Source organism: Danio aesculapii, chromosome 6 (assembly GCF_903798145.1).
Source record: "Danio aesculapii chromosome 6, fDanAes4.1, whole genome shotgun sequence".
NCBI lineage: Eukaryota > Metazoa > Chordata > Actinopteri > Cypriniformes > Danionidae > Danio > Danio aesculapii.
In genome coordinates, this window is record NC_079440.1 from 63,037,402 (window position 1) to 63,064,538 (window position 27,137).

At 41.3% G+C, this 27,137-nt stretch overlaps 3 protein-coding genes across 5 annotated transcripts in view; all 3 read left to right on the forward strand.

The window, feature by feature from the left end:
* The first annotated feature begins 485 nt into the window (after positions 1–485).
* On the forward strand, positions 486–8,395 carry mtrf1 (mitochondrial translational release factor 1). 2 transcript variants are annotated; one of them, XM_056460710.1, is made up of 9 exons: positions 486–993; positions 2,389–2,477; positions 2,738–2,819; positions 3,111–3,218; positions 4,059–4,231; positions 4,406–4,523; positions 5,288–5,424; positions 7,327–7,425; positions 7,724–8,395. In XM_056460710.1, exons 1-9 carry the CDS (start codon positions 690–692, stop codon positions 7,823–7,825), a joined length of 1,212 nt encoding a protein of 403 aa, XP_056316685.1. In that variant the 5' UTR covers positions 486–689; the 3' UTR covers positions 7,826–8,395. The 2 variants fall into 2 exon arrangements, with proteins under 2 accessions (XP_056316685.1, XP_056316686.1); XM_056460711.1 differs by lacking the exons at positions 2,389–2,477; positions 2,738–2,819.
* Positions 8,396–10,663: 2,268 nt separating this feature from the next.
* On the forward strand, positions 10,664–23,056 carry LOC130231223 (uncharacterized). Of its 2 annotated transcripts, none has more exons than XM_056460708.1 (22): positions 10,664–10,770; positions 11,803–11,859; positions 12,308–12,386; positions 13,618–13,677; positions 13,764–13,829; positions 14,444–14,479; positions 15,726–15,806; positions 15,900–15,980; positions 16,112–16,183; positions 16,317–16,364; positions 16,444–16,503; positions 17,398–17,487; positions 17,565–17,642; positions 17,718–17,786; positions 19,876–19,926; positions 19,998–20,087; positions 20,165–20,242; positions 20,318–20,386; positions 21,612–21,683; positions 21,897–22,005; positions 22,487–22,589; positions 22,753–23,056. In XM_056460708.1, the coding sequence occupies exons 2-22, from the start codon at positions 11,835–11,837 to the stop codon at positions 22,767–22,769; spliced, it is 1,434 nt and encodes a 477-aa protein (XP_056316683.1). In that variant the 5' UTR covers positions 10,664–10,770; positions 11,803–11,834; the 3' UTR covers positions 22,770–23,056. The 2 variants fall into 2 exon arrangements, with proteins under 2 accessions (XP_056316683.1, XP_056316684.1); XM_056460709.1 differs by having other exon boundaries at positions 16,447–16,503.
* Positions 23,057–23,796: 740 nt separating this feature from the next.
* Positions 23,797–27,137, forward strand: part of LOC130230253 (SLAIN motif-containing protein 1-like) — a 12,423-nt gene continuing 9,082 nt past the window's right edge. The window contains exons 1-2 of the mRNA XM_056459206.1: positions 23,797–24,160; positions 26,355–26,482. Coding sequence (XP_056315181.1) covers positions 23,886–24,160; positions 26,355–26,482 — 403 coding nt within the window. The 5' untranslated portion in view covers positions 23,797–23,885. The remainder of the gene's footprint in view (positions 24,161–26,354; positions 26,483–27,137) is intronic.

The window sequence follows — 27,137 nt, forward strand, 5'->3', positions numbered from 1 at the left end:
TCACAGTATTCGAACATGAAGAACAAATGAAAATACTCTATTCATATCTATATAAAATTATTAAATAAAGTCTGTGAACTCTTCCATGAGCGCTGACCTAGAAGGGATACAGCTGCAGGTACTCTCTTCAATATAGCACTACAACAATAGTTAATATTTTACATTACTGTTGGGGTAGGAGTACGTTAATAACATACATTTTAATGGGTAATTTTATAAATAATACTCAGTATTACTGTTTTTTACTTTACTCTTGAGGGTTTGGCAGTCTATGGGGTAGACGTTAATAACAATTTATAGTTAATTTATTAAATAATATGAATAATACTCTGTATATTTACTGTTTTTACATTACTGTCATGTTTGGGTTGGGGTAAACGTTAATAAAATACAATAAATGGGTAATTCAATAAATAATTCTCGTTTCTTCCGTTCACAGCTGTATCCCTTCTTGCAACCGACTGTATTGCCGGTATTGCCTCCTCACTGCCTCTTCCTGTTCCGGTTGTTCCTGTGTTATTGTAGCCATGTGCGATCTTGTGTGTACTGCCTGACCTGTACTGTAATCTGGATGACCAGTTCATGTCCAGACTAATATGGCCAGTTTAATAAAGAGTCCTGTTTAGTACGAGAGTTAGCCTGCTGTCATATGTTTAGCTGAGAACTAACTAGCGTCTGTTTATTCGGCGATGGCTGCGGCTCTGTGGCGGCTCGTGAGGCGGGTTTCTCCTCGTGTTCTGACCGCGACAGTCTGCAGATCCGCCGGCCACAGAAGCGATGATTTCCTGCAGAATGACGCGCTCCGGAGAGTCGTTAAACGCGCGGTTGACGAGCACCGGACCGTTAGTAGCCGTCTGGAGAGCGGAGCGGTGAGTGAAGCCGAGCGGAGAGCGTTAAACCGGCGGCTGCTGGACGCGTCAGCGCTGATGGAGGCGTTCGAGGAAACCCAGCTGCTGGGCAGAGAGATGGAGGACCTACAGACACTCATCCACAGTAAGCGTTGACTAGCACTGATGTGTGTCAGTGATTCAGTGTGTGTGTGTGTGTGTGATCCTGTGGCAGTGTGCCTGTCTGTGGCAGTGATCCAGTCTGTGTCAGTAATTTGTTGACAGTGATCCTGTTTGTGTGTCTGTAATCCATCATCAGCCACTGTGTCTGTCAGTAATGCAATGTCTGATTGTCAATAATCTATCGTGAGTAATCCAGTGTCAGTAACCCATCATCAGTAATTCTGTCTGTGATCCAGTGTCAATGATCCATTGTCACTAATCCATCGTCAGTGATCCAGTATCAGTGGTCCATCGTCAGTGGTCCTGCTTGTGTGTCAACAAATATGTCTGTCAATAATGCAATGTCAGTGATCAAGTGTCAGTAACCCATCATCAGTAATCCAGTGTCAGTTATTCAGTGTCATTAATCCATCATCGGTAATTCTGTCTGTGTCTGTGATCCAGTGTCTGTGATCCAGTGTCTGTGATGAGTTTGTGTGTCGGTATTGTAATCCAGTGTCAGTAATTCTATCAGTCAGTAATCCAGTGTCCGTGATTCAGTGTCAGTAATCCATCATCAGTAATTCTGTCTGTGTCAGTGATCCAGTGTCAATAATACATTGTCAGTAATTCTGTCTGTGATCCGGTGTCAGTGATCCAGTGTCAGTAATCCATCATCAGTAAATATGTCTGTGATCCAGTGTCTGTGATTCAGTGTCAGTGATCCATCGTCAGTAATCCTGTTTTTGTGTCATTAATCCAGTGTTATAAATTCTATCTGTAACTGATCCAGTGTCAGTAATCCATAATCAGTGGTTTTGTCTGTGTCTGTAACCCATTGTCAGTGATCCAGTGTCAGTAATCCTGTTTGTGTGTCTGTAATCCATCACACTGATTCAGTGTCAGTGATCCTGTTTGTTTGTCTGTAATCCATTGTCAGTGATTCAGGTGGTGTATCAGTAATCCAGTGTTAGCGTGTTATTCAGTGTCAGTGATCCATCATCAGTAATTCTGTCTGTTTCTGTGATCTGGTGTCAGTGATCCAGTGTCAGTTTGTGTGTCAGTATGGTAATCCAGTGTTAGGAATTCTATCTGTCAGTGATCTGGAGTCCATGATCCTGTTTTTGTGTCAAAAATAGATCATCAGTAATTCTGTCTGTGATCCGGTGTCAGTGATCCATCGTCAGTGATCCTGTTTGTGTGTCTGTAATCCAGTGTTAGTAATTCTATCTGTCCGGAGTCAGTGATACAGTGTCAGTGATCCATCATCAGTGATTCTATCTGTGTCTGTAATACGCTGTCTGTAATCCATTGTCAGTGATTCAGTGTCAGTAATAATTTTAGTGTGTCAGTAATCCAGTGTGTCTGTAATCCTGTCAGTGTTGCTCGTGTGTTCCAGACACCAGTGCTGAAGACCAGCAGATGCTTTCTCTTCTGCGAGACGAACATGAAGAGCTGAGCAGAAGAGTCGAGCAGCTCCACAAGCAGGTCTGCACTGATTCTGTGTTTATCCGTCAGTAGTGTGTCTGTGGCGTCTGTACTGCTGATCTCTCATTTGGAGAGGGGTCTGGCTGCAGACTCGGTGCATATGCAAGCTGAGCTGCATGCAATGCTTTTTAATGCGCTCACCTAACCCACTAGCTCCACTGAATGCATTGTGTCTGACACTGCATCTCTGAGCGATGCACTCTCAGCTTGCATCATTAGGCTGCATCCAGATACTATTGCTCAATTCCTGATGGTTTCAGCTGATGGAGACTCTGGTTCCCCCTGATGATCTGGACAGCAGAAGTGTCATCCTGGAGGTTGTGTCAGGACGAACAACCGGAGGTTTGATCACGTTTACAACAGACACACACTGACACCGCTCCGACACGTGTTTGTGTGTCTGTGCCTGTCTTTGTGTGTGTGTGCCTGTTTGTATCTGTCTTTGTGCGTTTGTGCATGTGTGTTTTGTGTAGGGTGTGTGTATGTTGGTATCAGGGTTAGTGTAGGACAATAGAAAATGCACATTGCACCATATAAAACAATGGAAACCAATGGAATGTCCCCACAATTCACAAAAACAAATTTGTGTGCGTGTGTGTGTGTGTTTGTGCGTGTGTGTGCGTGTGTGTGCAGGAGACATCTGTCAGCAGTTCACCAGAGAGATGTTTGACATGTATCAGGGCTTTGCTTCCTATAAAAACTGGGACTTTGAGCTCTTCAATTACACTCCAGCTGAATACGGTACGCTGCATTACCCAGCATCCCCTCTGTCTCTGTGCTGAACACAGGTATATTTCACTGCAATTGAAATATAGTTTGTGTTATTAGTTAGAATAAACTAAAGCGTTTTCATTTATTGTAGTTAAAATGGTAATTTTGCTGCATTGTTTGCTTTTCTTTATTAATTTTGATGCCTTTTGGACACTTAGCGTGACTGCTGTTTAATTCAACTCATGTATTTTTCAATGGACAACATTACCTGGAAGAAATCAACTCATAAGAGACCTAAACATAATGAAACGTTTACCGACATCAGACACACAACAAATACTTGGCATTTTACTCAAGATATGAAGGAATGTACAGAAATATAATGGAAATCTTTAGAAATAGAAAGATAATAAATACAAATACATGCAGCTGGAAGGGCATTCACTGTGTAAAACATATGCTGGAATAGTTGGCGGTTCATTCCGCTGTGGCAACCTCAGACTAATAAAGGAACTAAGCCGAAAAGAAATTGAATGAATGAATGAATATGCAAATTATTACAAAATAATTACAAACAACAAAATGCTTACTCAACTTGATATATTCTGTTTCTCTTGTGTTTTGCTCTTTTATTTGTTAGATCAGCTCCAGATTTGGCTTCACTGCTGTCTAATCTAATGTATATGCACTAATATAGTACTGTAGAGCTGCCTATAGAAAAGATTCATTTAAATGAGAGATCTGTGAGGAGTCAACTCTTACATGCTGAGCAGTGTGTGTGTGTGTGTGTGTGTGTGTGTGTGTGTTTAGATGTATTAGGTGAGCTTAATGTAACTGAGTTGTGTTGTGTGCACGTGCGTGTGTGTTCAGGAGGTCTCCATCATGCCTCCGTGCGTGTCTCCGGCGAGTGTGTTTTCCGCTGGCTGAAGTTTGAGGGCGGCACACACCGAGTGCAGAGGATCCCTGAAGTGGGTTTATCGTCCCGCATGCAGCGCATTCACACCGGCACCATGACGGTCATCGTGCTGCCGCAGATGGAGGAGGTCAGACTGTGCTTTAAACATCCGGCTCATTTAACAAACATGCATGCACACACACACACACACTCATTAGGCCTCAAAATCATGAGGCCTTGCTCTTCATCTCTAACTAGCCGCTAGTGTGTGTGTGTGTGTGTGTTCAGGGGTGTTCTGATGTGTGTATCACTGTAATTACAGGTGGACATTGATATCGCTCCTAAAGACCTGCGGATCGACACCTTCAGATCTCGCGGTGCCGGCGGTCAACACGTGAACACCACCGACAGCGCCGTCCGGCTCGTACACCTGCCCACAGGTGCGCTTCTGCACACGGCATCATTACTGTAATGTAATCATATACCGTTTGTATGACAAGTCATGGATGGATTAGGGGCGACACGGTGGCGCAGTGGGTAGCACGATTGCCTCACTGCAAGAAGTTTGCTGGTTAGAGTTTCTGTGTGGAGTTTGCATGTTCTCCCCGTGTTGGTGTGGGTTTCCTCCGGGTGCTCCGATTTCCCCCACAGTCCAAACACATGCGCTATAGGGGAATTGATCAACTAAACTGGCAGTAGTGTATGAGTGTGTGTGTGTGTGTGTGTGTGTGTGTGTGTATGTGTGTGTGTATGTGAATGAGTGTGTATGGGTGTTTCCCAGTGATGGGTTGCAGCTGGAAGTGCATCCGCTGTGTAAAACATATGCTGGATAAGTTAGCAGTTCACTCCGCTGTGGCGACGCCTGATTAATAAAGGGACTAAGCTGACGGATAATGAATGAATAATATTAAATCAAGTTTATTTGTGGATCAAGTGTTTGTTGTCCTCAGCTCTGAGGTGGTGAGTACCAATAAAAGCTGCTGTGTTATTTCAGTGTATATCAGTGGGTGCGCTGCTAATATGGAGAAAAGGCTTTTTGATTGACATGCCTATAGCTCCAGAGGGATTAATGATGTCTTGCTTTTCTTTTGGATTCTGTTTGGATTCTTCTGTTTTTGGTATCAGTCTGAAGTCCCGCTCTCGTCTACCTCCAGAGGCACTTGGAGTTCAGTGTGTCCTGATGGATGAGTTGTTGTGTGTTCAGGAACCGTGTCTGAGTGCCAGCAGTTCCGCTCTCAGCTGAAGAACCGCGAGACGGCTCTGCGTGTGCTGCGTGCACGACTACACCAGTGCATGATGGGACAGCAGAGGGAGCAGACACACACCGCTCGCAGGCTGCAGGTCAGATACACACTACACACTTCACATGAGGGTTTAGCTCTATTCCAGATGCTAGGGCTGGACGATATGGCAGAAATTTACCTCACGATATATCTCTTAATTTCAGCCGATACGATATAATTCTGATATCGATATGGACAATATTAAAAAGCCAGGAAAAAACTGGCAATACTGCACACAATGGACGTCTATATCCGACAAATGTCTATAATAACATCCAGGCTCTTATAAACTTTTTTATAAGTTTAAATAAAAACAGTACCAAAAATTGATGAAAAAAAATGCTATATTAAAAACTAAAAATTAATGAAAAAAAATTATAATAAAAATAAAAAATTTATGAAAAAAAATTTTATAATAAAAATAAAAAAATAATGAAAAAAAATTATAATAAAAATAAAAAATAATGAAAAAAAATTATAATAAAAATAAAAAAATAATGAAAAAAAATTATAATAAAAATAAAAAATTAATGAAAAAAAATTATAATAAAATTTTTTTTATGAAAAATAAATGTTATAATAAAAATAAAAGATTTATGAAAAAAATATATTAAGAATAAAAAATTAATGAAAAAAAACGTTATGATAAAAATAAAAACTTTATGAAAAATAAAATGTTATAATAAAAATAAAAAATTTATGAAAAAAAATTGAATAAAAATTAAAAATTTATGAATTTTTTTTTAAAAATAAAACAAAAAATTTATGAAAAATAAATGTTATAATAAAAATAAAACATTTATGAAAAAAATATATTAAGAATAAAAAATTAATGAAAAAAAACGTTATGATAAAAATAAAAAATTTATGAAAAATAAAATGTTATAATAAAAATAAAACATTTATGAAAAAATATAATAAAAATAAAAAATTTATGAAAAATAAATGTTATAAAGTTATAAATGTTATAAAGCCAATAGCTTTAACTTCACTGATAATGAAATGCTTTGAGAGACTGGTTAAAAGTCATATCACCTCCATCCTGCCTACTTCATTTCAGTTTGCCTATCGGCCAAACAGGTCAACTGATGATGCTATATCTACTGCACTGCATCTGAGTCTTGAACACTTGGAGGATAAAAATACATCGGTACGGATGCTGTTTGTTGATTTTAGCTCTGCTTATAATACTATCATTCCTCAGCACCTGGTCAATAAATTAGCATCTTTAGGTCTGAATACACCTCTTCGGAACTGGATTCTTGACTTTCTGACAAATAGGCCACAGTTTGTGCGAGCGGAGGGTATTTCGTTATCTACCACTCTTCAGCAGTTCATACTCGCATCCACTATCTGGTTTGTCGCGGGGGCATGCATGAAATGTTCCTGAATGAAAGTGCCAAACTGCAGTTAAAGTCCACAAATTAAGAATGAAACACCTGAAATTACATGAAACTCCAGAGGAAATGTGGATAGCGCAGTGACACGATGACATTAATTGAATTATGTGCTATATAATGAGATCATGACAGGCAGATTCAAACAGCAGCTCATGTAAACCCCTTCATCATGTTACTGTCTTATTCAGATTAAGGCAAATCTTTTCATTACTGATGTCCATGTTAATGTATTTACTGTCAAAACAGACTTTTGTTTTAGATGCGATTAAACATGATTAATTTCTTCCTGCACTCATTATTTAATACGCAATGCAAATGACCCAGGAGGAGTGTGAACAGGTTTCTTAATTCAATACAATCTACAGCCATCACAGAATGATGGAAATTCAGCTTTAGGTCAGGTTGACATTTGGTTTAGAGAGGGAACCCTGAGCAGTTAATATATAATGAGAATAATCCTAATCTGCCAATATATATAATAACCTGAACAGCCTTATTGTGCTGTTAATGTGTGTGTGTGTGTGTGTGTGTGTGTGTGTGTGTGTGTGTGTGTGGTCCAGGTGGGTACGCGGGCTCAGTCTGAGAGGATTCGCACTTACAACTTCACCCAGGATCGAGTGACGGACCACAGGATTGGTTTCGTGACAAGGGACATCAAGGTGATGCGAGTGATGCTTCTTCAACACACACACACACACACACACACACACACACACACACACACACACACACACACTATATACAGTGGAAGTCAAAATGATTCACCCTCCTCTGACATTTTAATTCTTTTTAAAGTTATATTCTTTATATCTTGATCTGATCTGTTCATCAGTTTCTGAAGCCTGTAAATGATCACCATCATCAGCTCTGCTCACATCAGACTGATCACGCTGTGTTTTTTTTAAAGAATTTGTATAGGTTTTTAAAAAGGTGTGTGTGTGTGTGTGTGTGTTGCAGGAGTTCATGCGTGGAGCTGAAGGTCTGGAGGATTTATTGCAGCTCCTGCAGGAGAACCAGGATAGAGAAGAACTGCTGAAACTGCTGAAGGACAACAGCTGATACACACACACACACACACACACACACACAGCCAGACATTAAACACAGTTGTGAACTCAGTGACGCCGTCTGAATGGGAAATGTTCATGTTTCCTCATTAGATCATTTGCATATTCAGTTCTGAGTGTCCTGATGCAGTTTTTGCTGTTACTCATGTCTCTGATGGACACAGGAGATCTGCTGACACATCATCAATATTCAGCTCTTTCTGGAGCTGTGGACTGACTTCTCTTATTTTTCAGTTCATATTTTTAGTTCATGCACCCACTGTAGGTCTACAGGATGAGCCCCCAAAGTCAATCAGACTACATTTAACTTATTTAACTGAGACTTACATTTCAACTTAATTAAATGTCTTTCTGTCTCCTGGTTTGGAGCTGTACTTATTCAACTATATCACAGAATGAGTGATCAAATTAAATGTGATTCTGTCTAAAATGATGGAAATCTGGTCATCAACAGTGTAAAATCCGGTGGGCTGAAGGATAAAGAGTTCAGATTACAGTAATGAGCATGGTGTTATTGATTTTTAGTCTTTTATACGTATAAATAAATACTAGAATGACATGAGACGGACCTCCTTTACTGTGGTGTTGATGAGCTGATGTGTGTGCTGTGACACAGCTGGAGTTCATCAGTGAGGGGCTGCGCAGGTGTTTCTCAATCCTGATACGGACAGGTGGAAACACACCTGACTGATAAAGAATGTTCAACATGCGCTCATCTGATCTACACACCCATCAATAAAACACGCCTGGGCTTGACATCAACACCTACACAATGGAGACACAGGTGAGGTGAAAAAACGAAACAAACAAAGGTGAACTGAACTAACACAAGTGAATTGAACACAGGTGAGTTAAACATAAGACGATTTAAACAAATATAACTGATCTGAACAGGCTGGTTGAACACAGGTGAACTGAACAAAGGGGAGTTGAACACACAAATGAATTAAACAGGCTAGTTGAACACAGGTGAGATGAACAAACACAGATTAAAGCTAGTTAATGTGAGTTGAAAAAAATGCAAAAGAACTGAACATAGGCTAGTTAAACAGGTGAGCTGAACACAGGTGAGTTGAACAAACACAAGTGAACTGAACATAGGCTAGTTAAACAGGTGAGCTGAACACAGGTGAGTTGAACAAACACAAGTGAACTGAACATAGGCTAGTTGAACACAGGTGAGTTGAACAGAGGTGAACTGAGCATAGGTGAGTTGAATACAGGTGAGTTGAACAAACAAGTGAACAGAACATAGGCTAGTTGAACACTGGTGAGTTGAACAGAGGTGAACTGAGCATAGGTGAGTTGAATACAGGTGAGTTGAACAAACAAGTGAACAGAACATAGGCTAGTTGAACACTGGTGAGTTGAACAGAGGTGAACTGAGCATAGGTGAGTTGAATACAGGTGAGTTGGAACAAACAAGTGAACAGAACATAGGCTAGTTGAACACTGGTGAGTTGAACAGAGGTGAACTGAGCATAGGTGAGTTGAATACAGGTGAGTTGAACAAACAAGTGAACAGAACATAGGCTAGTTGAACACTGGTGAGTTGAACAGAGGTGAACTGAGCATAGGTGAGTTGAATACAGGTGAGTTGAACAAACAAGTGAACAGAACATAGGCTAGTTGAACACTGGTGAGGTGAACTGAGCATAGGTGAGTTGAATACAGGCGAGTTAAACAAAGTGGTTCAAACATAGACTAGTTGAACAAAAGTGAACTGAACATAAGTGAGTTGAACAAACAAGTGAACTAAACACAGGTGAGTTGAACAAACAAATGAAGCAAACATAGGCTAGTTGAACAAAAGTGAACTAAACATAGGTGAGTTTAACAGAGGCTAGTTGAACAAAGGTGAGCTGAACATAAATGAGTTAAACAAACACAAGTGAACTGAACACAGGCTAGTTGAACAGAGGTGAGCTGAACACAGGTGCAATGAACAAGCACAAAAGAACTGAACATAGGCTAGTTGAACAAACACAAGTGAACTAAACATAGGTGAGTTGAACAAACACAAGTAGACTGAACATATGGTAGTTGAACAAAGGTAAACTGAACATAGTCTAGTTGAACACAGGTGAGTTGAACACACTTGAACTGAACGCAGGTGAGTTGAACAAACACAAGTGAACTGAACACAGGCTAGTTGAACACAGGTAAACTGAACATAAGTGAGTTGAATAAACACAGGTGAGTTGAACAAACACAAGTAGACTGAACATATGGTAGTTGAACAAAGGTAAACTGAACATAGTCTAGTTGAACACAGGTGAGCTGAACACAGGTGCATTGAACAAGCACAAAAGAACTGAACATAGGCTAGGTGAACACAGGTGAAAAAACACAACTAGTGAATTGAACACAGGTGAGCCAAGTAAACCCATGAACAAACACCACACAGAGGTGAACTGAACAGGTGAACAGAACACAGGTGAGTGGCTGTAGGATGATTAGATGAAGAGCGTCTTGAACATCACTCTGTTTACATGTAGTTTCTGAGGGAGAAAAATTTGAAAGATCCAAAGGCAATCAAATCTGTTCAGAGTCTGAGTCTGAAGTGTGTTCATCTGCTCTGATAGAGTTCTCACGGATTTACAGTAAAGAGAGCAGCTGTGTGTGTGTGTGTGTGTGTGTGTGTGTGTGTGTGTGTGTGTGTGTGTACTTGAATATGTGGTTTACATTTTATACTGTGCAAAATACTGTGGATATTTTCTATATGTGTGTGTGTGTGTGTGTGTGTGTGTGAGAGAGAGAGAGAGAGAGAGAGAGCTGAAAACTCACCGTACAGGTTTGCTGTGTGCTGGAGGTGAAGCTGATCAAAGTCCTCATTGGCTCTGACAGCAGGACAGGGTGTGACAGCAGAAGCACATCCACACTCATTCACACGCTTTCACACACAGCGCATCGACACACACTCGCGCACACACACAGGTGAGTCCAGCAGCAGCACCTGAATGTGTTTAATGTGATGTTCATCTGTCCTGCAGCAGGCTCCGGGTTTGAGGATGCAGAAGTGTGTGACTTACAGCATGTTGATGTTGAACTGCTCAATGTCATCCTCTAGAAGATATTTAGATTCATGGACTGATGTTTTCTTCTTCCTGCATGAAGAAATACTACAGTAATGCATGTTAAATACTGCAGCTTTTGAACAATACTATAGTAAAGTGTATTATTCTGTGTATATTATAGTGCTGTTGTTATTATGTGTAATGGATGCTCCAGCATACTGTAGTGTTGACTAGAGTGAACTCGTAAACACTGTAGTATACTTCAGCTTTTACTCCAGTAAACTGAGCTGTGTTGTATATTATATCCTGCAGGGGTAGAAAACTACAGTGTTGGGTCATTTGTTTATATTACTGTAGTTGTGTTACCATAGTTCTGTTAAATCCCTACAGCAAATTAATTCAAGTACACACAAAACAATGAGTGCTTGTTCAAGCTACCTATTTAAATTGAGTTGAAACAACACCGCTTTTAGTTGATTCTTTTTTCATTGCTTGTGTTCAATCCTCTTAAATATGTAGTTAATGTAATCATGAGGTAACTTAATGGATTTGTGTTGAGTGTAATGCAGCGTTTGTACAGTGTGTTTCACCATATCACAGCAGGAGATGGACTCACACACTGCTAATAGCTGTGTATATGTGTAGATAGATAAATATGAGCATGTTAGTGATTGACAGCAGTAATGGGAGGCTGTAATCAGCAGGGTGTGTGTGTGTGTGTGTGTGTGTTAATTGTTTTTAAGGGGCGTCTGCTGGTTGATCAGGACAGGTAACTTCAGTTCACACCCACAGAGAAAGAGCTGGGGACAAAACACACACATACACTTGGCACCCGGAGCAAATATGCATGGCAACATATCATAACACGCCTGCAGCAGAGTATGCATGATGATGATGATGATGATGATGACGTGTGTAAATAATGCTCAGATTCTGTGTTGGTTTATTATAGTGACTCTAACAGGAGGACAGCTGTGAGGAACCATGAACACACAGACCAGCAGAACCAGTAAGAGCTTCTCCAGCACTCACTCATCACATCATCAAGACCACCCACACGCTCCGCTTCTCTGGAGTTAGTGTTTAGATTAATGCTGCATTAGTGTGTGTGTATTTTACTAACGTTAACCAAGAATAAATAATCCTGTAGGGTATTTAATAATCAGAATCTAACGTTTATGAACGCATTATTAAAGCAGAGATGTGCTGGATAACATTAGTGAATGCACTGAGAGTTATCATCGACTGAACAGTTCAACTCTCACTGTTTACTGCGCTCTTACAGCCTGCCGATATCAGCCTGAGCTGGACATCAGTACTGAGAGAGCAGGATCCTGCTTTACATCACAGCATTGCCTTATCTGCTGCTGCTGTTGTTGTTTGTTCATGCTGTGTGTTATGATGAATTCTCCAGCAGTGTGTGTGTGTGTGTGTGTGTGTGCACTGATGATCCACAGGTGCAGAAAACAAGAGGAGAACCGTCCTGAAAGACAACAGCTGGATCAGAAGAAACACAGAGCAGGAGGAGGCTGTAGAGTACGACACACACACACACACACACTCTTTCTCTATCACAGGCACACTCTCAGAGACACACTCATACACACACACATAAATTAACACACTTGCAGACGCATACACTCTCTCTGACACACACATACACTAATACACCCGCAGACACACACACTCTCACTCTCTCTCTTTCTCTCACACACACACAATCTACCACAAGCATATACACACCTTCACAGACACACACACTCTCACAAACGTACACATTGTAAGGCACACACACAGACTCACTCACACACATATACACAATCTAACACGCTTACACAGACACATTCTAACACACTCCAAAAGACACAAACACACTCGCAGACACACACTCTCTCTTTTTCTCTCTCACACACACACTTACACAACCTAACACACTTCCACACATACACACAAACCACTTACACACACACACTCTCTCACACATACACATTCTAACACACTCCAGCATACACTGACAAACCCTCAGACTCACTCACACACACATACACAATCTAACACACTCCAACAGACACATACACACTTATATACACATGTTCACTTTCTCACACATACACAGTCTCACACACTTTGACACATACACACACACATACACAACCTAACACACTTTCGCACATACATACACACCACTTGCACAGACACACACACACACTCTCTCACATACGTGTTTGAACATGCTCCAACAGACACACACACACCCACACACACACACACACACACACACACTCTCTCTCCCCCACAGACTTACTAACACACACACACACTCTCTTTTTCTCTCTCACACACATACACAATCTACCACACACAAACCACATACACAGACACACACACATCTTCACAGAAGCACACACTCTCTCTCACACACATACACATTCTAACACACTTTTTACAGACACACACATTTACAAACACTCTAAAACTACACTATTACACACTGCGCACACACACACACACACAAACACACTGTACACATTCTGACACACTCCAACAGACGCATACACTCAGACACACTCTAAGACACATACACTAACACACTCACAGTCACACACACACATACACACACACTCTATCTCCTTCTCTTACACACACATACACACACACTCTATCTCCTTCTCTCTCACACATACACAGTCTAACATACTTTCACACACACACACACACACACACACACTAACACACATGTGACCCTGTCTGAATGCTGTTGTTGTAGTGATGACCCAAACTTTGGTCGAGTGGTCCTGGGTCAGGTGAAGCCAGCAGAAGTGGACAGGTGAGAGTCTCTTCATCTTCATCATCATCAGATCAGCCGCTGCTCTGCTCATTAATATATAATCATCCTCTCCTGTCTGACTTCAGCCAATCAGTGGAGCCAGATCAGACCGCAAGGAATTCTGGGACATCCGTCAGCTCTTTGAACAAGAGGTACATTAAACACTGAACCATAAACATGATCATATCAGAGTGTGTGTGTGTACATCAGTGTGTGTACATATATCAGTGTGTTTACATCAGTGTGTGTGCATCAGTGTGTTTATATATCAGTGTGTTCATACATCAGTGTGTGTACATCAGTGTGTGTGCATATATCAGTGTGTTCATACATCAGTGTGTTCATACATCAGTGTGTTCATATATCAGTGTGTGTACATCAGTGTGTTCATATATCAGTGTGTGTACATCAGTGTGTGTGCATATATCAGTGTGTGTACATCAGTGTGTGTGCATATATCAGTGTGTTCATACATCAGTGTGTTCATATATCAGTGTGTGTACATCAGTGTGTTCATATATCAGTGTGTGTACATCAGTGTGTGTGCATATATCAGTGTGTGTACATCAGTGTGTGTGCATATATCAGTGTGTTCATACATCAGTGTGTGTACATCTGTGTGTGTGCATATATCAGTGTGTTCATACATCAGTGTGTTCATATATCAGTGTGTGTACATCTGTGTGTTTATAAATCATTGTGTTTATATATCAGTGTGTGTGTGTGTATATATATATCAGTGTGCTGATCTCTCTCTCTCCTGCAGGTTCAGTGGCAGTCAGGAGCTGCTCAGTAAAAGCGGGTGGGTTCACTCTGCTGCATCATTATTCCAGAATTGCAGAAACATTTCAAGCGTTTTACATTCCCTTCCTATAAACTGGATGAACATCATTCTGTTATCGAGACAGATAATAGAGTCTAACACACTCACATCTGTGTGTCACTCCTGCTGGAGATCTGCTGTACAGTGTTCAGAACGCTCCACTAGATCAGCTTTCATCCAAAACCATCAGCTTACTTAATGAGACGATGGTGATCCTGGTGTGTGTGTGTGTGTGTGTGTGTGTGTGTGTGTGTGTGCGTGTGTGCGTGCGTGCGTGCATGCGCAATCATTCTCCAAAATGTAACCTTGTGGAAAAATAACACTGGTGTCTGTAGCTGCTTCTCCACTATTGGCCCGAATGGGTTTATCATCTTCCCCATTCCATGCTGATCCGCTCCACTCAGCAATGAACCACTTTCATTCTCAGTTTCATAACAGAACTCTTGGGAATGTTCAGTTGTTCCATTGGTAATGTAAACAGTGATATAGATCAGGGATTCTCAACCGGTGGGCTTCAGTGATCCTGCAGGTGGGCCGTGAGATATCTCTCAATATTATACTCTAATTTTTGGATTGCATTATAATATGCTGGATTAAAATGATTGGAGTAATGCACTTTCTCTTGTTCTCTGATTGATTACTTCAAACTCAGCACAGAATAGTAGATATTGAGTCAGTCCAGTTTAAAGCAGAAGCTGCTCTTTTGCAATATCCCTGTTGTCCTGTGGTGCTCTTTGAAACTGTGTAGGGTTTAAAAAATAAATAAATCAATAAAATTATATATAATATAGCTTTAGTTTGATATATAATTACATTTAAATAAAGTTATATCTCTTTATAAAATGCTGATAATAGAAGGCACAACAACTGTATAATATATTTGTCAAAATAATATAATATATTACATTATTTGATAATAAATGAAGGTTTAAATGAGCATTTCATACAGACATTTTAGAGAAAATGTCAGACAGGTGGGCCTTCAAAATTGATCTGAGAGAGAAGTGGGCCCTGAAGTGAAGAAGGTTGAGGATCCCTGATATAGATGATGATCAGATGGTTCTGTTTTGGGGCTCTATTTGAGAATGATAGTTTAATGAATGCTTTCCTCCCATTAGCGGCGCTGCTGTTTGGAGACGCTAAATGTCCTGCAGTGCTAGAATCTCTTTATGTTTGGTAGCTGATATGATTGTCTGTCCACTGACTCTGATTCTGTGTGTCGCAGCACTAACACATCCAGCACAGTGAGTGTTAAGAGCGCCGTGACCGTTCCACCATCGCCCACCAAACCACCCGTCCCTGCTAAGTGAGATCTGATGCTTTTTAGCATACTAACACTTCAGATGTACGTCAGTCTGATAAGCGTGTGTGTGTGTGTGTGTGTGTGTGTGTGTTCCAGGAAACCAGCACTCAACATTTCACCAAACGCTCAGTCCAGCTTCACCGCCAAAGTCTTCTCAGCAAACTCCAGCAGCAAAACGTGAGTGGACCAGAACTGGAGCTTTAACACACACACACACACACACGCACACACACACACGCACACACACACACACCAGTATTAGTCAGCCATCAGTCTCTGAACTGGTTCTAACTGGCCCTGATTGACAGATTAAGTCCTGTTAAACCGTCATTTGGTGAGAAGTTTCCTGATGTCACTGCAGCATCTCAAACTACCAATGGGTGAGTCTGTCAATAACCCAGCCTTCAGAAACCATTTGAGATCAGATGTTTACTGAATTAAATGCTTGAAGTCTATAAAGCTGAAGTCTGTAATGATATCTGTGTGTGTGGGTGTTTTTGTTGATGTAAACAGCATCTCATCTTCATCATCATCATCCTCAGCTTCATCAGCCACTTCAACGTAAGATACTCTACATCCTGATCTTGATAATAAAACTGGTGTTTCTCATCTGATGAATGTGTGTTTATTGATTTTGCAGCAGTGTGAAGAGTTCTGCTGTCACAACCCCTGTGAATCAGACCGTGAACAGCCAGAGCAGGTCAGATTCATCCACCATCAGATTCAAACATGTAACATCATATTCAGATTCATCCACCATCAGATTCAGATTCATCCAACATCAGATTCATCCACCATCAGATTCAGATTCATCCACCATCAGATTCATCCAACATCAGATGCATCTAACATCAGATTCAGATTCATCCAATATCAGATTCATCTAACATCAGATTCAGATTCATTCAACATCAGATTCAAATTCATGTAACATCAGATTCAGATTCATCCACCATCATATTCAGATTCATCCACCATCAGATTCAGATTCATCCACCATCAGATTCAGATTCATCCACCATCAGATTCATCCAATATCAGATTCATCTAACATCAGATTCAGATTCATCCAACATCAGATTCAAATTCATGTAACTTCAGATTCATCCAACATCAAATTCAGATTCATCCAACATCAGATTCATCCACCATCATATTCAGATTCTTCCACCATCAGATTCAGATTCATCTAACATCAGATTCATCTAACATCAGATTCAGATTCATCCACCATCAGATTCATCTAACATCAGATTCAGATTCATCCACCATCAGATTCAGATTCATCCACCATCAGATTTATCTAACATCAGATTCAGATTCATCCACCATCAGATTCAGATTCATCCACCATCAGATTCATCCACCATCAGATTCATCTACCATCAGATTTAGATTCATCCTTCATCAGATTAATTTTAATTTGTCAAAAAATGTATATTGATCTGATTTGTCAGATATCCCATTCAGAATAAATCACCTCCTGATTCAGATTCATAGTCCAACAGATTCAGATTTGTCCTCCAGTGTTCTCCACACTGACATTAACCTGAATGTTACATCATGATGTCTGATTCCTCTGTCTGTCAAACAGGACGAGTGCCACAAACACTAAAACATCAGTTCTGGAGGACTGGACACCTGCCAAACCTGCAGACAAGCCTACAGTGACCCTGAAGACCAGGTACAAGATTCAGTCTAATGTAATGCAATCATCTCTTAGATATGGCTGCTAATGAATCTGTGTTGCTTCATATGCAGTGATGTGAGTTATTCTCCCACACGCTCGTCTCCATCAGCCGTGACTGTGAACACACGCTACAGCTACCGGAGCGACAGGTAACACTGCTCACCTGTGCTTTAGTGAACACACTCCTGATCTTCACTAGCTCACATCTGATGTGTTTCTGCTAGTGCTCCGCTGGATGAGCTCTCTGATTCTCTGCTGTCTGGAAGTTTGTACTCCCAACCTGTCCGATCACAGTAAGATCACAGACTGCTATCAGACACAATTCATCATAAATTCATCATCAGATTCAAATTGGCCCTCCATTGAATTTATATTAATTGTCCACCAATTTAGTTCTCTAGTAGATTCAGATTCATCATCTATCTGATTCAGAATGCTTTACCATAATATACAGATTCATTCACCTTCAGATTCGTCATCCATCAGATTCATTCTCCAGTAGATTTAGATTCATTCTCTAGTAGATTGAGATTTGTCATCCACAATATTCAGATTCATCCTCCATCAGATCACATTAATTTATCATCAGATTCAGATTCGTCCTCTACAAGACTTTAGTTAATCATCCTCCAGATTAAACCTTCATTAGATTCAGATTCACCATCTATCAGATTCAGATTCATTCTCCATCAGATTCATCTTCCATCAGATTCATCCTCTATTCGATTCAGATTCATCCTCAATCAGATTTACCCTCCATCAGATTCAGATTAATCCTCTATTAGATTCAGATTTACCCTCCATCAGATTCAGATTCATCCTCATTCAGATATATCTTCCATCAGATTCAGATTCATCCTCTATTAGACTCATATTCATCCTCTATTCGATTCAGATTCATCCTCATTCAGATATATCTTCCATCAGATTCAGATTCATCCTCGATTAGATTCAGATTCATCCACCATCAGAATCAGATTCATCCTCTATTAGATTCAGGCACAGATTCATCCCCTATTAGATTCAGATTCATACACTATCAGATTCAGATTCATCCTCCATCCAACTCAGATTCATCCTCTATCAGATTCAGAATTATCCTCTGTCAGATTCAGATTCATCCTCCATCAGATTCAGATTCATCCTCTTAGATTCAGATTCATCCTCTATTAGATTCAGATTCATCCTCTATCAGATTCAGATTCATCCTCTTAGATTTAGATTAATCCTCTATTAGATTCAGATTCATCCTCCATCAGATTCAGATTCATCCTCCATCAGATTCAGATTCATCCTCTATCAGATGCAGATTCATCCTCTATTAGATTCAGATTCGTCCTCTATTAGATTCAGATTCATCCTCTATCAGATTCAGATTCATCCTCCATCAGATTCAAATTTACCCTTTATCAGATTCAGATTCATCCTCTATTAGATTCAGATTCATCCTCTATCAGATTCAGATTCATCCTCTATCAGACTCATCCTCTATCAGAATCAGATTCATCATCCATTAGATTCAGATTCATCCTCTATTCGATTCAGATACAGATTCATCCCCTATTAGATTCAGATTCATCCACTATCAGATTTTTGATTTATCCTCTATTCGATTGAGATTCATCCTCATTCATATTCATCCTCCATCAGATTCAGATTCATCCTCTATTAGATTCAGATTCATCCTCCTTCAGATTCATCCACTATCAGATTTTGATTTATCCTCTATTCGATTCAGATTCATCCTCATTCATATTCATCCTCCATCAGATTCCGATTCATCCTCTATTAGATTCAGATTCATCCTCTATCAGACTCATCCTCTATCAGAATCAGATTCATCCTCCATTAGATTCAGATTCATCCTCCATCAGATTCAGATTCATCCTCTATTCGATTCAGATACAGATTCATCCCCTATTAGATTCAGATTCATCCACTATCAGATTTTTGATTTATCCTCTATTAGATTCAGATTCATCCTCCTTCAGATTCATCCACTATCAGATTTTGATTTATCCTCTATTCGATTCAGATTCATCCTCATTCATATTCATCCTCCATCAGATTCCGATTCATCCTCTATTAGATTCAGATTTACCCTCCATCCGATTCAGATTCACCCTCCATCCGATTCAGATTTATCCTCTATTAGATTCAGATTTACCCTCCATCAGATTCAGATTCATCCTCTATTAGATTCAGATTCACCCTCCATCAGATTCAGATTCACTCTCCATTAGATTCAGACTCATTTTCTATTAGATTCAGATTCATCCTCTATTAGATTCAGATTCATACTCCATTAGATTCAGATTGCTCTGTCATTAGATATCCTAAATCTCCATCTCACTGACTCCTGATGTTGTCTTCTGTTCTCAGGAGTGAAAGTTTCTCTCCGCGTGTGTCCACGTCCTCATCATCTTCTGTCCAGTAAGCTTCTCCACACTGACCTTCTCCTGAATGTTACATCATGATGTCTGATTCCTCTGTCTGTCAAACAGGACGAGCGTCACAAACACTAAAACATCAGTTCTGGAGGACTGGACTCCTGCCAAACCTGCAGACAAGCCTACAGTGACCCTGAAGACCAGGTACAATATTCAGTCTAATGTAATGCAATCATCTCTTAGATATGGCTGCTAATGAATCTGTATTGCTTCATATGCAGTGATGTGAGTTATTCTCCCACACGCTCGTCTCCATCAGCCGTGACTGTGAACACACGCTACAGCTACCGGAGCGACAGGTAACACTGCTCACCTGTGCTTTAGTGAACACACTCCTGATCTTCACTAGCTCACATCTGATGTGTTTCTGCTAGTGCTCCGCTGGATGAGCTCTCTGATTCTCTGCTGTCTGGAAGTTTGTACTCACAACCTGTCCGATCACAGTAAGATCACATTCACTATAATACTACTTAAATTCAACAACAGATTCAGATTGGCCCTCCATTAGATTCAGATTAATTCACTATTAGATTCAGATTCATCCACCATTATGTTCAGATTCAGATTAGGTCACTATTAAATTCAGATTCGTTCAGATTCAGATTCGTTCACTTTCAGATTCAGATTTGATCACTATCAAATTCATATTTGTTCACTATCAGATTCAGATTTGTTCACCATCAGATTGATTCATTCACTCTCAGATTCAGATTAATTTACTATCAGATTCAGATTCGTTCACCATTGGATTCAGATTTGTTCACCATCTGATTCAGATTCGTTCACTATCAGATTCAGATTTGTTCGCTTTCAAATTCATTCACCATCAGATTTAGATTCGTTCACCTTCAGATTCAGATTTGTTCACTATCAATTTTAGATTCATTCACTATCAAATTCAGATTTATTCACTATAAGATTCAGATTTTTTCACTATCAGATTCAGATTTAGATTAGTTTACCATCAGATTCAGATTGGTTCACCATAAGAGTCAGATTTGTTCACCATTTGATTCAGATTCATTCACCATCGGATTTAGATTCATTCACCATCAGATTCAGATTTGTTCACTATTAAATTCAGATTCATTCACTATCAAATTCTGATTCGTTCACTATCAAATTCAGATTAGTTCACTATCAAATTCTGATTCGTTCACTATCAAATTCTGATTCGTTCACCATTAGATTCAGATTGGTTCAGCATCCGATTCAAATTTGTGCACCTTAAGATTTAGATTAGTTCACCTTCAGATTCAGATTCGTTCACCTTCAGATTTAGATTCGTTCACCTTCAGATTCAGATTGGTTTTACAATCAGATTCATATCAATTGTTCATCAGATTATTCCTCCAGTCTATCAGATTCAGGTTCGTTGTCTATCAGATTCAGTATTGCCATCCCTTATATTTACATTCATGCTCCAGTAGCTTCAGATTCATCCCAGTAAGATTACAGACTGATATCATACACTATAATACAACTCAAATCATCAGTCAGCTTTATTTCTACAGCAGATTTTACAGTACAGATTGATTCCAGGAAATAAACTTAAAAAACATTGAGTGATGGGCTCTAAACAGAAAGTAAATACATTATTCACATGTTCTTATTTAGTGTCAGACTGTAGACAGTGTTGATGCTGAATCTCTGTTTTCTCTCCATCAGAACTCAAACCAGGAGTGTTTATTCAGAGTTTCCAGCTGATTCTGCCTCTCTCCACTCTCTGGAGTCCAGCAGGTCACACACTCACTCTATACACTGCAAACGATGCTATTCTTAGAGTTGTTCAGTCCAAATATCTACAAATTCAAGAAGCATTTTCTAGACAAGTGCAAACAGAGTCATGTGTAAAAATCAGAAATTAAAATGAGGAGTTTTTCATTAAAACTAGCTAAATAATCTGCCACTGGGGTTAGTAAAATAAGGTTATATTGGTGTGTGTGTGTGCAGGCCGATGAGCAGCCGGGACCTGTGTTCTGTGTGTGGGAAAGCCATGGCTGGAGGAGAGCGCATGATCCTGGAGGAGCTGAAGATCAACAGCCACACGTCCTGCTTCAGGGTAAACCAGCACACACACTGACCAACACACAACCTGAAGATCAGGACGGTGATGTGGGTATATATATATAAATGGGGCAACACGGCCTCACAGCAAGAAGGTCGCTGGTTTGAGTCTCAGCTGGGTCAGTTGGTGTTTCTGTGTGGAGTTTGCATGTTCTCCCAGTGTTGGCGTGGGTTTCCTCCGGGTGTTCCGGTTTCCCCCACAGTCCAAACACATGCGCTATAGGGGAACTGATCAACTAAATTGGCTGTAGTGTATGAGTGTGTGTGAATGAGTGTGTATGGGTGTTTCCCAGTACTGGGTCGCAGCTGAAAGTGCATCCACTGCGTAAAACATTTGCTGGGATAGTTGGCTGTGGCTACCCCTGATGAATAAAGTCAAAGGAATGAATGAATTAAGTGTATATATTTCAGTATTTATGTGTAATATACATATTTATATTTGTATTTATGTGTGTGTGTGTGTGTGTGTGTGTCAGTGTGCCGTGTGTCGTTGTGATCTGGGCAGTCTGGAAGCAGGAAAGTCTCTGTGGGTGTACCGTGAGCGAGTGAACTGCTCAAGCTGCTACAGTAAAGTCAGAGGTAATGTGCTGTATTAATATCAGTGCTAATCTAGTGTTACACACACACACAGTCTCACACACACACACACACATCCTAAGACTCTTGCTCATTACTCCACATTAATGATGCTGTTTAAGATATCATACAGTCATCACTCTACTGTCCTCATCATGTGTTTCAGGTCAGTGGTACATCTGAGACGGACGATGAGCATCTGCAGTACACACACACACACACACACACGTGCAGAGGACAGTTCAACAGCAGATGTTATATTGACCGCTGATCAGATGTTTATAAATGGATATATACGTTATGAAAGTGTATTCTGAAAGGGTTTATTAATATGCTCATGATTATATCTCTTCATTAATCTGTAATGCAGAACGCTTTGATCAATCGTGATGTTTGAACAATGATTACACAGTTCATCTCAGAGTATTGACGAGTGTAACGTCTGATAATAAACTATATTCTGCTCATGACGGAGCTCTGCTGATTTAATATGCTGTGTGTGTGTGTGTGTGTGTAGAAGTGTGATATGAGTGTGTGTATGGGCATGTCTATGATTGTGTGGGTATGAGTGTGTTTTAGTTTGTGTGAGTCTGTCTACGATAGGGTGTATGTCTGAGTGTGTGTGTGTGTGTGTGTGTGTGTGTGTGCATGTGTATGAATGTATTTGAGTATGCGTTTGTGTGTATGAGTGTGTTATTCATGTGTAGAAGTATGAGTGTGTGTCTATAATTCTATCCGTGTGTATAATAGATATGTGTGTGTGTGTGTGTGTGTGTGTGTGTGTGTGGTTGTGTGTCTTGAGTATATGCATGTGTGTAGATTTGTGTGGTTGTGTGTATAATCTGTATGAGTGTGTGTGTTTCAGTATATCTGGGTGTGTGTGTGTGTGTGTGTGTGTGTGTGTGTGTGTGTGTGTGTGTGTGTGTGTGTGTGTGTGTGTGTGTGTGTGTGTGTGTGTGTGTGTGTGTGTGAGAGAGAGAGAGTGTGTGTCTATAATTGTGTTTGTGTGTATAATCTGTATGAGTGTGTGTGTTTTAGTATATCTGGGTGTGTGTGTGTGTGAGAGAGAGAGAGAGAGAGAGAGAGAGAGAGAGAGAGAGAGAGAGAGAGTGTGTCTATAATTGTGTTTGTGTGTATAATCTGTATAAGTGTGTTCGTGTGTGTCCATCTCACGCTGCTCGTCTCTGATTGGTCGAGCGTCTCTCGTGTCCGTGAGGCGCCGTTCAGCTGCCGGTCACACACGCGCTCTCTGCTCGGTAATCTGCACCGGGCGAGTGTGTGTGAGTGTGTGTGTGGCGGATGGAGGCGGCGGTGATGGCGGAGCTGGAGCTGCAGAAGCTGCAGGAGCTCGTGCGGAAACTGGAGCTCCAGAACGAGCAGCTGCGGGCGCGCGCAATCACCGCGCCACCGAGCCGAGCCTGCCGGTGCTTCCCGGAGGACGAGCCGTTCCCGTACTTCCGGCCGCATTCCGCCGCGGAGGAAGATGAAGAGGAGGAGGATGATGATAATGAAGAAGAGCTGATGCTGCTGGATCTGGAGACCCTGAGCCCGAGCGCGCAGTCCGAGGAGACCTGGTGAGTGCGCGCGCGCGCGTGTGTGTTATTGTTGTAGGTTATTATGTAGGACTCACACACACATGTAGCTCCAACATTCAGCTGCTATTCTGTTTGTTCTCAATGCTGACTGAAACATTACGAGTGTAACAGTTGTCACACACACACACACACACACACACAGGTATCTTTTTGTGAAGTGTGGGAATATTACAATGGCTTTCAGTTTTCAGACATACACACACAGACAGAAGACACACACACACACACACACACACACTCACTCACTCACTCACTCACACACACGCACAGTCAGTGCCCTAGATAGTCAACAGTTTGAGGATCTGTGAAGATGACAGGCGAGCTAGATTCACTCAGTTCCCTTTAACACACTCACACACACTCACACACACACACACACACACACACACACAGTCTCATATGATGTTTGTATGGAGTCAGTCATTGTGTCTGTGAATATGCAGATGTGTAATATTTGAACACATAAGCTCATGAATATGCAGATGTGTCGGAGGGCAGTGATTGGCCAGTTCTGCTGTATTTCAGTTGTGTCAGATCTACATTTCCTCATCTCCGCTGTGTGCATGTGGCATTGGGAATATGTTGGGGATGAGTGTTACTCTGGAACTACACACACACACACACATACATCATGACTTCTCCATCCGGCTGAGATCATCCACCATCACCTCACGCAGGTGGGTAAGGAATCTTGAGGTGCTCCTGGATGATCAGCTGTTCTTCACATTGCCGACACCGCTCGGTCCTGCAGGTCTGCACTCTTCATCATCATCATCATCATCAGTAGATCAGACGCTTCTCTCAGCTCTGAGTGTGTGCTGTGGTCATGTGAGTGTTGGCCTCGTCCTCCTCTACAGATGCTCCAGAGCGCTGCAGCTCGTCTGCTCTCTTCATCTGTCTGCACTGGTCACCGCTCCAGATCAGATCACTGATGTCTGCTTACAGGACAGCACTGACACTGCACTCGCACCTCCACCTGCTCACACACACACACACTGCAGCCTCACACCTCCACCTGCACACACACACACACACACACACACACACACTGCAGACTCACACCTCCACCTGCTCTCACACACACACACACACACACACAGCAGCCTCACACCTCCACCTGCTCACATACACACACACACACACACACACACCCCCTCATTAAAGAGTGATCATTGTGAGCGGGTCAGCGTCTTCAGTCTTTATATTCAGATGAATTCAGCACAGGAGCAGCTCATCAGGGAGACGCAGTAATTAAAGCAGATTAAACGTGTGTGTCTTATTGACGATCGTCATGAAGAGCAAATCTCAGATTACTGTCGTCTCTGAGGATTGTGTGTTCATGTTGGTGTGTGTGTGTGTGTGTGTGTGTGTGTGTCAACCCTCCTGTTGTTCTCAGGATTCTCCTGTGTTTTATTCTATCCTGTTATCGTCCCCCTTTAACCCTCCTGTTGAGTTATGGGTCAAAAATGACCCAGGCACCGTATTAACAGCAGAATAAATGAAACTGTTTTTATAGGATTGGAGATGTTTTCTGAAATGACCCAACATTAGGAAAAATAAACCCTTTTCTGGTGTCATATTCATGAAGCTGCAGGACACAACAGCTGACCCAGCTCAACTCTGACCCAGCAGCTACAAAACCATTTCTACACCATAAAAGCTGCTGACACACACTAAGACACACTACAACACACACACACCCATACCCACATACACACATGCACACTTCAACACACAACCTAAACACTGACTCACACACACACACACACAAGTGCACAATACAACACATACACAACAGCACACATGCACTCCAACACACACCCATACCCACACACACATGCACACTCCAACACACAACCCAAACACTGACACACACACACACACATGCACACTCCAACACACCCCAAATACTGACACGCACACACACGCACACACACGTACGCTCACTCCAACACACAACCCAAACACTGACACACACACACATGCACACTTCAACACACCCCAAATACTGACACACACACACACGCTCACTCCAACACACACATACACACAAACACATGCACGGCTTCATGGCTATATATATGTGTGTTGAGTATCACTGATGTGTGTGTGTGTGTGTGTGTGTGTGTGTGTGTGTGTGTGTGTGTGTGTGTGTGTGTGTGTGTCTCCTCAGGCTGTATGTGTGTCCGCGGGCTCCTCCGTGGTCCGCTTCTCCTCTGTCTGCTGTTCAGTGGTGTCGACGGGTTCTGGACCAGCAGCAACCCGAGATGGAGACGCCTCGACACTCGCTCTGCCAGTCCGGTACACACACTCCTAATACCACAAACACACACACACACACACACACACACATTATTCGCCTTCAGCCATCAGCTTGTTTACACTGACTGGCCACTGTCTGTGCATGAGGATGAGTGTCTGGAGGTCAGCGGGGTCATCAGGGGTCATCAGGGGTCATCAGTCTGATGTAATGACACCTGCTATTCTGCAGGATTAGAGTAAGGACACAGGGAGTGGTGTGTTAATGCGGCCGTAAATAAACACACACACACACACACACACACACACACTTGTATATCTTTGTGAGGACTTCCCATAGTCGTAATTATTTGTCTACTGTACAGACTGTATTCTAGCCCCAGCCCCAGCCCTAACCCAACCCTCTACAGGAAACGAGCTGCACCTCTACATGTTCAGAATTCTCCTGTCGGTGTGGGTTTCCTCATCGAGATGTGTTTTTAACTCCATGAGGAAAACCACAGAGAGAAGAATTAAGAAAATGTAAGAATGCAGATTGCTGTACTCAGGGTCCCCACAATGTGATGAATACCAGGTGAACACACACACACACACACACACCCTCCGAATAATGCTGCGTCAGGACTGTGTTCTGACCTGTGCAGATGAAGACGTTCACACACACACACACACACACACACACACACACACACACACA

Excerpts from the sequence above, each read along its gene's own strand:
- mtrf1 (XM_056460710.1), top strand. The coding sequence starts at position 690 with ATGGCTGCGGCTCTGTGGCGGCTCGTGAGGCGGGTTTCTCCTCGTGTT. Across the intron at positions 3,219-4,058 it reads TTACACTCCAGCTGAATACG|GAGGTCTCCATCATGCCTCC; the intron begins GTACGCTGCATT and ends GTGTGTGTTCAG. Across the intron at positions 7,426-7,723 it reads TCGTGACAAGGGACATCAAG|GAGTTCATGCGTGGAGCTGA; the intron begins GTGATGCGAGTG and ends TGTGTGTTGCAG.
- LOC130231223 (XM_056460708.1), top strand. The coding sequence starts at position 11,835 with ATGAACACACAGACCAGCAGAACCA. Across the intron at positions 15,807-15,899 it reads AAACCACCCGTCCCTGCTAA|GAAACCAGCACTCAACATTT; the intron begins GTGAGATCTGAT and ends TGTGTGTTCCAG. Across the intron at positions 19,927-19,997 it reads TCCTCATCATCTTCTGTCCA|GACGAGCGTCACAAACACTA; the intron begins GTAAGCTTCTCC and ends TCTGTCAAACAG.